Source organism: Carlito syrichta, unplaced genomic scaffold (genome assembly GCF_000164805.1).
Source record: "Carlito syrichta isolate Samal-C Ts95f unplaced genomic scaffold, Tarsius_syrichta-2.0.1 Scaffold220699, whole genome shotgun sequence".
In the NCBI taxonomy this organism is placed as follows: Eukaryota; Metazoa; Chordata; class Mammalia; order Primates; family Tarsiidae; genus Carlito; species Carlito syrichta.
The window spans coordinates 111,421-124,581 of record NW_007164795.1 but is presented as its reverse complement, the minus strand read 5'-3'; the positions used below and the strand labels follow the sequence as shown (position 1 = coordinate 124,581).

The 13,161-nt window shown below is 39.5% G+C and overlaps 1 protein-coding gene across 1 annotated transcript; it reads right to left on the bottom strand.

Annotated features, from left to right (window-relative positions):
* Positions 1 to 539: 539 nt before the first annotated feature.
* Positions 540 to 12,662, bottom strand: LOC103253324 (ubiquitin-like modifier-activating enzyme 5; the record flags this gene model as incomplete). The annotated part of the gene is made up of 10 exons (XM_008051676.2): positions 11,878 to 12,662; positions 11,677 to 11,766; positions 8,708 to 8,817; positions 7,531 to 7,617; positions 6,798 to 6,882; positions 4,143 to 4,247; positions 3,861 to 3,988; positions 1,445 to 1,580; positions 1,122 to 1,197; positions 540 to 678 (listed from the first exon to the last, which is right to left on the bottom strand). Coding segments are annotated over exons 1-10 (1,103 nt in total), but the record flags the coding sequence as incomplete, so codon positions are not given.
* Positions 12,663 to 13,161: the final 499 nt, after the last annotated feature.

Genomic DNA, 13,161 nt, shown 5'->3' with positions numbered 1-13,161 from the left:
TAGCATTATAATTGTTCAAGGTCACCTTATGAGTGAGAACATATGGAACTCTGTTCTTTGCTTCTGTGAGAAATCACTGAGTATGATCGACTCCAAATCCATCCAAGTTGCTGCAAAGTCCATTTATTTGTCCTTCTTTATGGCTGCATAATATTCCATTGTGTGTATGTACATTTTTTTAACCCAGTCCAGCTTCGATGGGCAACATGGTTCCATGTTTTTGCTATTGTGAATAGATTTGCAACAAACATGCATGTGCAGGTGTCTTTTTCGTAGAATGACTTGAGTTCCTCTGGGTATATTCCCAATAGGGGAATTGCTGGCTCACATGGAAGGTCGATTTCTAGTTCTTTCAGAAATCGCCACACTGTCTTCCAAAGAGGTTGTACTAGTCTGCATTCCCACCAGCAGTGTAGAAGTGTTCCTTTTTCTCCACATCTTAATGCTTACAGTATACCGTATGTAAAACAGGAGATACTGTACTGGCATTATAGAATAGGATAAAGAAGAAAGAAGACACATTTTGTCTTATATGATACCTAGATAGGGGTAAATCAAACTTTTGATGTACCTTTTTTGGAACTGTATATGCCACCGTAATTCCTGCAGGTAAATCTGGAATTGGATCTGAAGAATTTTTCAATTCTTCTTCTGAAACCTCAGATACCAGCTCAATACCTGTAGAGTTAAATTTGAGCCTATAAAGGTCTTCAGCAACTTAATATGCAATAATTATTCAATCTCTATAATTTTATATTTATGTTCCCTACCATAAGTTTTTATGCTGCCATTTCAATTTATAAAAGAATTCCTGGCTGGGTGCAGTGGCTCATGCCTATAATCCCAGCACTTTGGGAGGCCAAGGTAAGAGTATTGCCTGAGCACATGGGTTCGAGACCTGCCTGGGCAACTTGGTGAGACTTCATCTCTACAGTAAATCAAAAAATTAGCTAGATGTGGTGGCACATGCCTGTAGTTTCAGCTACTTGGAAGGCTGAGGGGAAGGACTGCCGGAGCCCAGCAGGTCGAGACTGCGGTGGGTGTGGGTGTGCCACTGCACTCCAGCCTGGGGGACAGAGTGAGATTCTTAACTCAAAAAAAAAAAAAAACAGAATTCCTACCCCACTCATTATCTTCATGTATTATCTCTTCTTCTTCTTGTACAATCTCTTGTTTGGGCAGTGCTGCTACCTTTTTCTGTGGAAATCGAACAGTATTAAAGAGTTTTTACTCATTCTCAGTTCTCTAAAGCATTAATCAAGAGTTCAGACAGGCTTTTCATCTTACCAAAAGAAAGGACTTTCATTTTTGAAGCATGGTGAATAAATTAACGTTATAAAAATGCAGAATCTGTTTATCTTGTGTTCCAAAACGGTTTCTACTTTTTAAAGTTACTGTCCTATGCAATATGATCCCTCAAATATTCTAACAGATTGTCGTATACCTTATATTCTTCCTGCTGCTTCCTGCAATTTCTGTCATCACACTGAGGATTTGGCTTCATGGACATAGTAGGAAAAAAGTCCTGCATTGCATTGTAACCAAGGTAGAAACTAACAGTACCAAAATTTAATAGTAACCTAGAAAAACAAACCAAAATAGACTTAAGGAAAGAAAGAAGACCATAAAAGCCCTAGAAGAAAATAACTGAATTTTCTAAGGAATGACTTTGGAGTAGGCAATGATTTTTGTAACGTGCAACCCACAAAACAGAAATATTCTATCTTGTTTACAGGGCCTGGCTCATAGTAGATGCTTCAATATTTATTAAATGAATGAAGAAAAAAAACAATTACTCCATTTCATCAACTGTAGAATGCACTATTATTTTTGAACCTCTAATAATGATAACATGTTGGGTATTAAAATTTGACTTCCCTTAGATATAGTACTAAATCTAATTAATTTTTCAAAAGTTGTATATATGACTTAATTTAAAATGTACAATCTTAAATCTACAGCTCAATAAAATTTTATACAAGTCTTCCATGTAACCACCACCAACCAGATGAAGATACCGAGCATTTCCAGTATCCCATAAAACTCCCTGTGCCCCCTTCCCTTTTAAAAGCTTCTGTATAGAAAAAAAAATCACGAAAAATGACAAAAGGAAAACTATTTGCTAAAGCAAGTTCTTAATATATAGCAAGATAATACAAAAAAGAGCAAAGGCTATCAGCAGACAATTCACAGAAAAATGTAAGTGTTCAACCCTTTTCAAAAATAAGTAAAAATAAAATGCCTTTTTTTTTAACCTACAAATTGATAAAGATGAAAGAGTATGATGATACCAATGATATCAAAAGTATGGGTGAACCAGATACCCCTACACTATGATGAAAATATAAAATCCTTTTGCAGGAAAAATTTAGTAATATTTGTCAAAATAAATATTGCATAAATTCAGAAATTCCACTTCTAAAAACTCATGCTGTAAAAATATCTGGTATTCAAAATATATGCAAGAAGTTGTCTACAGCATTGTTAATAACAAAAAGAATGTAAGTAGACTAAATGTCCATTACTAGAGGGGCTGGGTAACTTTGATCCTTCCTTAAGTGAATACTTTGTTAGCCATGATTAGTTTGTCCCTTTTTGTACCATACTATAGAATGGGCTTAAAGAAGTTTGTACAGGGTATCTGCTCTTACGTGAAATAGCCCTAGACTGTCACATTGAGAGTTCTTATATATGCTTTTTACAGTTTCTCTCCAAGTAGCTGATACTTCTCATTGATGTCAGGGTGCCCCTTGTATCATGCTGCAGTTTATTATTCTGGAGGCTTAGGAAACATAACTAAGCTAATTAAAGTTGTAAAATGAGGGAAAATATAGCCTGAATTAGGGAACACCTAAAGGGACTCTCCTTTTAGTACAGTGTGAGTTGGTTCATAAACTTTGGCATAAGTTTTAGATGTAGAGAAGCATTTTTCCTTATTTTTATAGTTTAGAGTGTACTGCTGCTGGATATCTATTTTTGGATAGCAGAGGTACCCAAAAACAGATTTTGAAAATCTGTTTAAAAATACTTTTTAGGCCGGGTACCATGGCTCACACGTGTAAGCCCAGCACTTTGAGAGGAAGAGGCAGGGCAGCATGGTAAGACCTTATCTCCAAAAAATAAAAAACAATTAGGTGTGGTGGCACACACCTGTAGTCCCAGCTACTGGAGACTGAGGCAAGAGGATCGCCTGAGCTCAGGAGGTCAGAGCTGTGGTAAGCAGTGACTGAGCCACTGCACCCCAGCCTGGGCAAACAGAATGGTACCCTAACTCAAAAAAAAGTTTTAATATTTACATTTTATGTAAATTATTGTACACTGAAATGCAATATAAGTATAAATTTGCATGAACATTGATATAAATGTTCAATTACATTTGGCTCATTGTAAATTACAATGGTTAATAGATTCAGATTAATTTTAGTAAGATTTAAGACAGAAGAAGCAAGTGTGTCTATGCCTAAGTCTCTACCCACTGGTCTGACTTGCAGAGATTTAAATCACCTGGCTAATGCTGCCTAAATAAGTATACCAGTACCACCCTATAACTGAATAAGAGCTATTGCAAATACAGGGAATATCTGACATGTATGAATACGTACACACACATATTAACATATGTAATACTAACTTAACAGTACACATAAATAAAAGTACATGTACACATATATCAAATAATTTACACTATATAATAGACATGAATAAAACATACATAAATATACATAAATAAAAACATCTAAAACTATTACAATATAAATAAATGAAATGGTTGATAATTTCAATTCTTGAAATGCTTCATGAAATATCCTTTTTTCACCAAAAGCATGCCAAGGCTATCCAGAAAACCAGCCCCCACTTACTTTAACACATTTTGTACCAACATTCCAGCAACCACTGCCATGGTGGTAGGAAGACTGGCTGCACAAACACCTTCCCGTTTCAGAGACTTTTCGTCAATATTTGCAGCAACCACAAGTGGTGGAGCACACTACGTAAGAAGAAAAGAGAACACATTTTAAAACAAGGATGAACACGTATGAAATGTTCCAAATAGTAATCCATCACATGCAAGTTTGTTTTTTCTTTGACTTGCAAATATTCTAGAACCCAACAGTGAAAAATCACACAAAAATAATGCATACCGCAAAACAAGCAGATTCTCCAGGAATTATGAGCTGGATGTGCCCGGAAACTGCATTTTCACTGACCCCCGATTCCATCCATGTTTGTCCAAGTTCATTACAAGCCTTAGCAGAAATGGTGAAACACAAGGAAGACAAAGAGTAAGAAGTAACTGACTATAAATCATTTCCATAAAATTCGGGTTTAATTGAATGGACTACCAAGTTTTTTAATTTTCAGAATAAGAAAAGCTACACATAATGTAATTTTATGGTAATTGATATACTCTATTTAAAGTAAGCTGGCAGTATTTAGGAAGCAGTCAGTAAATATTTATTTATTAAACTGAAGTAGTGCGTACTGGAGTTCTTTCAGATCAATGTAAAAATTCATTTCTTTTTTTTGTACATATTTGCTTTTGTTGTAACAAAGCAACGTTTAAAACTGAGCAGCCCGCACCTTTGGGAGGCTGAGGTGAGTGGATTGCCTGAGCCCGCGGGTTCAAGACCCGCCTGGGCAACTTGGGGAGACCTCATCTCCACAATAAATCAAAAATCAGCCGGGCGTAGTTGCGCGCGCCTGTAATTCTGGTTACTCGGAAGGCTGAGGTAGAAGGATCGCTGGAGCCCAGTGGATCGAGGCTGCGGTGGCCGGGAGCGGCCACTGCACTCCAGTCTGGGCGACAGAGTGAGACTCCAACTCAAAAAAAACCAACAACAAAACTGGGCAGCATCTTTCCTTTCTAGTGAAACAAAAATTGAAAAATAACAAAAACAAAATTACAACAGAGAATATCAATTCCAAAAAAGACCTGTAGGTTCTGCTGATTCTCCCAAAGAGTGGCAGGGCTCAGGCCATCAGTAGGAGATAATTTATTTTAAAAGTGTCATCTTACAGTGCAAGGATGCTGTTAAACATCACAATTAAACATGCCAATATTGTCAAAATGGTCACTTAGCCCACCCAAACGTCTCAAGCCCATCCTCTGTTGAACGTCTAAAACCCCATTTGAAAGTGTTCTTTTTTGGAAGAAAAGACAATTACATGTTGCTAAACGCTCACTGTCCATATGCACAGAGACACAGCGTCTGCTCTGAGCTCAATCTAAGCGAGTCCTACACAGAAGCCCAGCACCCTCCAGCATCCAGCAAAGTGAGGGGAGTGGGTTTTTCCTTCTTCCCCCCAGGGCCTGGTGGCGGTGAATCCACACAATTTTTGTTGAGGCAGGAAGAGATGAAAATGAATTAGGAACAAAAAAGGGGTAGAGACTCTTCCCAGTGTATTCTGCTTGAAGTAAGCTGGGAACTGTGGTGCAGAGAAGAGACCACGAGGGGGAAAGAAGCTGCAATTGCTCCCAGGGACTGGATGGCTTTTGAAAAGGGAAGTGGAAGTCCGTCGGTGTTCCGTCAGCCGCCTTCTCCTTCATCCTCCTCGCCTTCTCCTCTTCATCATCATCTTCAGCTTCGTCCGCGCCCCTTCGAACCCTTCACCACGACCACCATCATCTCACCTCCATTCCCTTCTTCCTCATTCATACTTGGAGCCGCGTGATGCTGTGATGGACTGGCCCAACATCATCTTGGAGGATACCACCTAACTCGCCTGCACCTGCATCAGAACGGGCAGCAAAGTCCCGGAAACAGCTTTCTTGTTCCTCATGCTGCCTCTCTCGCTGTTGATTTCATTCCGCGTCAGACTTGAACATCTCGTCAAATGCTTTCTAGGTTTCCAGTTGGTTTCCAGGACTTTGAAGAACGGGCCACCCCTCTTATTCAGATGAATTTCTTCAGAGAGAACTTTATCTTCAAAGTAAGAACTTGCATCGGAATAGAAATCTATTCTGTAACCTGGCTTAACATCTTCCACTTCTATCACTTCAACTCTGGTCAAATAGTGCAGTGCGTCTCTGCCCTCCTCCCCAAGCAGTGTGGACGCTTGCTCATTTTTCTAAAATAATCACAACAGCAAAAAAAAAAACCCCAAAAAACAACAAAAAAATCATGTGAAAAATTAAAAATAATTCAAAAGAATTTTCTTATTTTGAGGAACCATGACTTTAAGCAATTTATACGTATGTATATATTTACACAATAAAGTAATAAGTTAAAACCAATGTTGGCCAAGTATTACTTTATTTTAAAAATTATACACCAGCTGGGCTCAGTGGCTCAGCCTGTAATCCCGCGCCTTTGGGAGGCTGAGGTGAGTGGATTGCCTGAGCCCGCGGGTTCGAGACCCGCCTGGGCAGCGAGACCTCATCTCTACAATAAAATAAAAAAAAAATTAGCCGGACGTGGTAGCGCACGCCTGTAATTCCGGCTACTCGGAAGGCTGAGGCGGAAGGATCGCTGGAGCCCAGCAGGTGCGGCCACTGCACTCCAGTCTGGGCGACAGAGTGGGACTCCAACTCAAAAAAAAAAAAAAAAAAATTATACACCAGAAGTATTTGCTATCTTATTGTTTCCTCTGCTAGCATAAAAGAGAGTAAGATACATCACATCAGCAAGGCGAGACAGGTCCCACAGCTATTAGAATAATTTTTAAAATAGGCTAAGAGAACACTAAAAGGGTTTAAATTCAGAACTATTTTTAGGATGGGGATTATATGCTGATAGACTATACAGGAAAATAGAAAAATCCATGAGTACAACATCTTACACAACAGGAATACTCACTGTATTTATTGTCATTCGAGCTTCAAAGTTGTCCACACAGCTAAGAACTAGATCAACAGGCTTTCCTTCTTCTAACCCGCCGTTACTAGTCAAAGAAAATAAATTTTATTTGGACAAAAGATAGGATACAAAATACATTTGAATACATTTGACTTTATTCAGTCACACATTTACTTTCATTAAATGTTTGAGTATAATTGTAATACAGTAAGCATGTAATAGCACAGACCCCATATATCGACTATATATATAACATCAAGGATACTGTGGTATTACTTCTTTGACAAGGAGTATAATACAAGGGTGAAACAAGTATAGTCTGTTCACAACAGTTACTTCTTCCCTATCAGCTTTCCCTGATTTTTATTCATGCTTCACTACAAATATAAATGTAATAAAAGCTAATTGAATGCAATTCATTATTTAAGTGGTCTTCTGTTCATTTCTAAAGAAAACCACTTTCAGGTAGAAATTGAATTTAAAACCCAGAACTTAAAATTGAGGATCCCATGTAATGTAATTATAATTTACAGAAGGTTTTTGCTTGTTTGTTTTTTAATTGTCTTTTGGACAATATATACTTTTTAACGAGAGTCTAATACATAAAAATTACACACAAAAAAATCACTATTTTTAATAACAGAAAAATATGTATCAATCTGCCAATTCACTGGATTTTCTAATAATACTTGAGCTGGATATGGCACAAAATATTCATTAATTAAAATTTTACCTTATTCTACCCATGAAATGTTGAAAGTTGTCCACTGTGGTTATATTGTAGTCGTATACTTCAAAAAGAACATCAGGATTAATGTTCCTAAGAAGGAAAATAAAATGCTCATGAAGAGTACTAGTAGCCATAGTAAGAAAAAAGCAGAAAGGAAGAGTTGAAATTTCAAGTTGAAGAGCATTTACACACACACACAAAATTATCCGGATGTGGTGGCATGCCTGCAGTCCCAGCTACTAGGGAGGCTGAGGCAGAAGGATCACATTAGAGAAGCAGAATTCAAGCTATTCAAAGAAAACCCAAAGTCCTCCTCTACCACTTTTGCCCCACTTCAAGAACTAGGTTCAAAAACATGTAGATTGTCATAAGGGTTACAAATATGTTCCTGTGCCAACTTGGGTCAATGTAAGTGGTGGAAATTAAGACTTTACCATTCCTGGTAGCTACAGTTCAGCCTGACTTCCTTATTCAATTCAGTACAAGTATGTTTGGGGCCACAAAGAAATTTCCTAGAGTGGTCAGACACGGTGGCTCAAGCCTGTAATCCCCGTACTTTGGGAGGCTGAGACAGAAGGATTGCTTGCGCCCAGGAGACTGAAACCAACCTGGGCAGCAGAGTAAGACCTCATCTCTACACACACACACAAAATTATCTGGATGTGGTGGCATGCCTGCAGTCCCAGCTACTTGGGAGGCTGAGGCAGAAGGATCACATGAGCCTAGGAAGTTGAGGCTGCAGTGAGCTGTGATTATGCCAGTGCAACTCCAACCTGGGTGACAGAGTGAGATCCCGACCCCCCCCCCCCAAAAAAACGTTTTCCTAGAGGAGGGGTTGGCACAAACTGGCCCAAGGCCAAATCTGACCTACTGCCTGTGTTTCTGGTAAGGACTTCAAGCTAAAAATGGTTTTTACATTTTTACATGGTTGAGAAAAGGACCAAAAGAAGAAGAAGATTTTATGATGTATGAAGACCACCTGGCCTTCAAGGACTGAAATATTTATAATCCAGCCCCACACAGAAACAGTCTGCCAAACCACGTCCAACAGGTAAGAGAATTCTTTGTATACATGAAACCTGCACCTTATTAAAAAAAACCCAGATCTACTTACATTAGGTTAATTCACTCAAATAAGTAAGATTTCGCTGAAAATGACTTCAGTTTCTATTCCATTTACCTCAAAGTATGTTCTGCTGCTTGAACTTTACTTAATCCCGCTTGATGAGGTTGGAAGAAAAGTCTGTTCATGTTGGCCAGTTCCACCTTGTCATAGTCAAAGAGTAGTAACTAAAATGAAAACAGTGGTATTCAGTGAAAAACACAACCATAAAAATTAAAATAAAGAAAAACTAGTGAACTTCACACGTGATGGATTTAACAGTTTCACAATATTAGCTAACTCTAAAACACTAGGTGCCACATACTAATTCATTGAATGCGCATGTGAAATTATTTCAGAAAGGAGGCACCTAGGGCACTTGCTTAAAGGCCACTAATATGTGGAGAATATGGGAGTCCAGTTCAGGCCTTCTCAATCCAACATCTGCACCCTAATCACAATGCTGTGCTGCTTCTCTAGATGACTCACTCAGAAATTCACATTCATTCCACTTCATTCCGACTTTTAATGTGACAAAAATCCTACCTCATTCCAATTTTTTGCTAAAAGTTAAGACTCCATTGGATAAAAGAAGACTTCAGGTAAGGTGAAAACAAATGTGTATGACCCAATCTATACCCATGACATGACTAAAACATTATTCTAAATAGAATTACTAGCCAGTTAATTGTTATTTCCTGCTATTTACTTAGGTCTGCTTCAAACAGCATGTCTGTCTCTTTCTCTCTCTCATACGCACACATGCATGCGCACACACAATTTAAAATGGCCAGGAGATTACATTTATCAGTAAGAACAGGTTAGAGCCAAGGATTTCCAAAGTCCCTTCCTGATCTAAAATTCTGTGAATCCGTATCTGTAATACAATTCTCAACATCCTAAATTTAACAATAAAAACAAAAATGTAATTTGCTTCTCAATACAGGAACTAAAGAAAAAAAATCCCAGCCATAACCAGATAACCACCAGATAACCCTTAATATCTCATTGACGCCCTCCATGATAACTTTCTCATACTACTTAGTCTCCAAAACCGAGTTTATTTAAGCTTATTCAATAAATGTTTATTAGGCCAGGCCAAGCATTATATTTGAGTTGCTGCCTCAGAGTTTGTTTATGAGTAATTTCCAGAAAGCACTAAACTTGGGAACAGGAGGTGTAAATTCTAATTCTTAAAGCCTTTATCCATAAAATAAAGCAGCAGATCTAGATCTGGTGACCCCAATGCTTTCAGGGATAGGAAATGGGCTCTGGGTTTTCCATCCTCTGCTTTCCTATTTAACCCCATGAATTAGCTTCCTGTGTGTCTGTTTTACAAACTGAAGACAGACTCACTGAAACTTACCTCTGCAGATTCTCGGATTACAAACTTGAGTGTATACTAGAATCACTTAGAGAGTTTTTATAAACACTGACACCTGTGCTTTATCCCCGGAGACTCTGATTTTACTTTTATGGCGCCAGTCCGGACATAGGCTTTAAAGATTTCACCGGCAATTCTAATCACAGCAATGTGCGACGACTGCCGTTCTGGGTCTTTGCGGCTCAGAACGTGGCCTGGTCTGGCGGCACCCGGCACCGGCGTCACCTGGAGCGTGCGAGCGGCGGCGCGAGAGACCCTCCCTGACGCCAGCACGTGACCACCGAGGCCCTTGTTCACCCGCAGGCCGTCCCTCAGCACGTCGGGGCTACAGCCTGAGTTCTCCTTGCCAGCAAGCTCCCAGTTGATGCTGAGACTTGGCCCTTGGTCCAGATTTGGGACCAAGAATCCAGCGGTTCCTAAAGTGTAGTCCCTGGAACATCATCAGGACCATCCAGTAACTTGTTAGAAACGTCCGTTAGGTCCACCTGACACGTGTAGAACCAAAGCCGCTGGAATAGTGTTTGGCCATCTGGCTTAATAAGGCTTCCAAGTGATTCTGATAACATACTCAAACTTGAGAACCACTCAGTGATTTACTTTTAACGTTTTTTGAGTCAAGCGTTCATTCCATCACCCAGGCTGGGGCATAGTGGCACAATCGTGGCTCACCATAGCCTTGACCTCCTGTCAGGTGATCTTGAGCCTCCCAAGAGGCTGGGACTACCAGTGCACACCACCACACCTGGCTTATTTTTTGTCGAGACTACGTCTCACTATGTTGCCTAGGCAGGACTCAAATTCCTGGGTTCATGCAATCTTCCTGCCTTGGCCTCCCAAACTGCTGAGATTAGAAGCACAAACTACCATACCTGGCCTCATCTCAACGATCTCTAATATCCCTAGTTAATCAGCCAGGGTACTTAAGTCAGTTATAAACAATTTTGGGCTGGCTTTTGCAAGCATTTTGAAAGATACCGCTATTTTTAATAAACAGTTTTCATAGTTTAGTATTGTCTTTTCTATACTGACATACAAAAAGCCAATTTTGAAACCACTTTCTTTTCAGAATTTGGGGTGGACCAACATATTAGAAAGTACTGATAAATTTGGGGGGAGAATGCTTGCTTTAGCAAACAACAAATTAAAGAGCATATAATTCAACCACTATGTAAATAACACAATAGACTTTGGCTTTATAAATCTAAGCCTGGGAGATTGAATTCTGGTATAGGAAGTTATTTTTCTTTCCTACACACAATCCAAATCAATTTTAGAAAAAAGTAAAAAATGTATGGATTAAAAAAAATCCAGAGCATTTTCTAGTTCAGATTCAAGAGTAAGAAAGGTACATGATTTCTGTTACTGCTGGTTAGACAAAAACTATAATTGTGTTTGGGAGTTTTTGATTGTTTGAGGTAATATATAAACATTGTAGGCTTGTGTTTAAAATATAGACATTCTGGAAAGAAGGCTATTAAATGGATAAAATATGTGCGTAAAACATCAAATATTTATGAAACACATATGTTCGGAAACACTCAGGATAAGTACACCACAAATCAATAAACCATTAGTAACGTGGAAAAAAAAATCCTACTTTGTACCTGATTTACTGCAGGAGTGACAAGTTCCCTTTACGACAGGCAAAGAGAAATGTTTTTACCTTACCAATGCCACATCTTGTCAGCATTTCAGCAGTCACACTACCAACTCCACCAACACCTACTACTGCTACAGCAAAGGTACGGATTTTCTATGAAATACAAAATTGTATGTGTTCATTAATAACTCTTTACTGACTATGTCACCAGAAATTATTTTCATTTGCTAAAATTGTCTTCAAACTTAAAAAGATTTACCATACCTCATAGTTGCTGACAATTCCCATGCGTTTCAATGCCATCAGGCGGCTTAAAACAAAGAAAAATGTTTTAAAGCTTACAATCTTCCAGTTAGTAGTGACAAGATAGATACACATCGTCAAAGAAAATAAGCACCCAAACGCAATCATTACTATTCCTTTAAAGGACTCTTACAGTTGGCTTTTGCCAGATGAAGGTAAATTATCTGAATAGCTTTAAAAAAAAACCTTCCAGGTGTAGCCTATGAAACAAGCTTTTTTCTAAAGCTCCTCATATAGTCTAAGGTGCAGCCAAAATTGAGACCTACTTAAATGTTAAGCGTCAAAGTGAAACTTCAACTTTTCCTATGCTTCGGTAGTATGCATAAATATTTAACGTTTAACACTCAGGTCCCAACCATCAGAATAAACTCAAGCTGGAGTTCCAAGCACTTGTTGTCTCTTCCCACAGTGGTGACGTCTACTTTTAGGAAGACCTATTGTATGCCACGGACCCCGAGAGGTACTTTAACCAGTTACTGCTAATCTGTTATCTCAAGTTTTAAAGTATATATACACAAATATATACATACACGATTTAAATCTGCCTGTATGTAAACAACATACAGGCAGATTTAACAACAAAGTGTAAACTAACGGAAGCATGTTTCTGTATTTTCTCACCTTCCAAATAAGGGTAAAACAGCAGTAGCAATTGCACAGGGTTGTGGTGACAACGCATGTGAAGTGCCTGAGCACCTAGTGAAAGCTTAGTAACTGCTTGTTGCTACACGCACCGCACAAGTCTTGTACAAAGTTTCCCATGTGCAAGCGCTGTTCTATGGACTTTACACACACACACACGTTTGTTGTTGGGTTTTTTTGTTTTGTTTTGTTTTTTTTGAGTCGGAGTCTCACTCTGTCGCCCAGGCTGGAGGGCAGCGGCACGCTCCCGGCCGCCGCAGCCTCGACCTGCGGGGCTCAGGCGATCCTTCCAAGCAGCGGGAACCACAGGCGCACGCGCCACCACACCCGGCTAATTTTCTGATTTAGGGTAGAGACGAGGTCTAGCCAAGTTGCCCAGGCTGGTCTCGAACCCGTGGGCTCAGGCTGTCCTCTCGCCTCGGCCTCCCAAAGTGCGGGGACGGCAGGCGTGAGCCACCGCGCCCGGCCACGTACATTTTTTCAGTCCTCAGTGACCAAAGCATGTGGCTACCATCCCCCCTCTGCAGGTGAGAAACCGAAGCCAAGAGGGTCGGAACCCGCCTAAAGCGGCCCAGCCGGCAAGAAAGCCGGGGTCCGGACCCA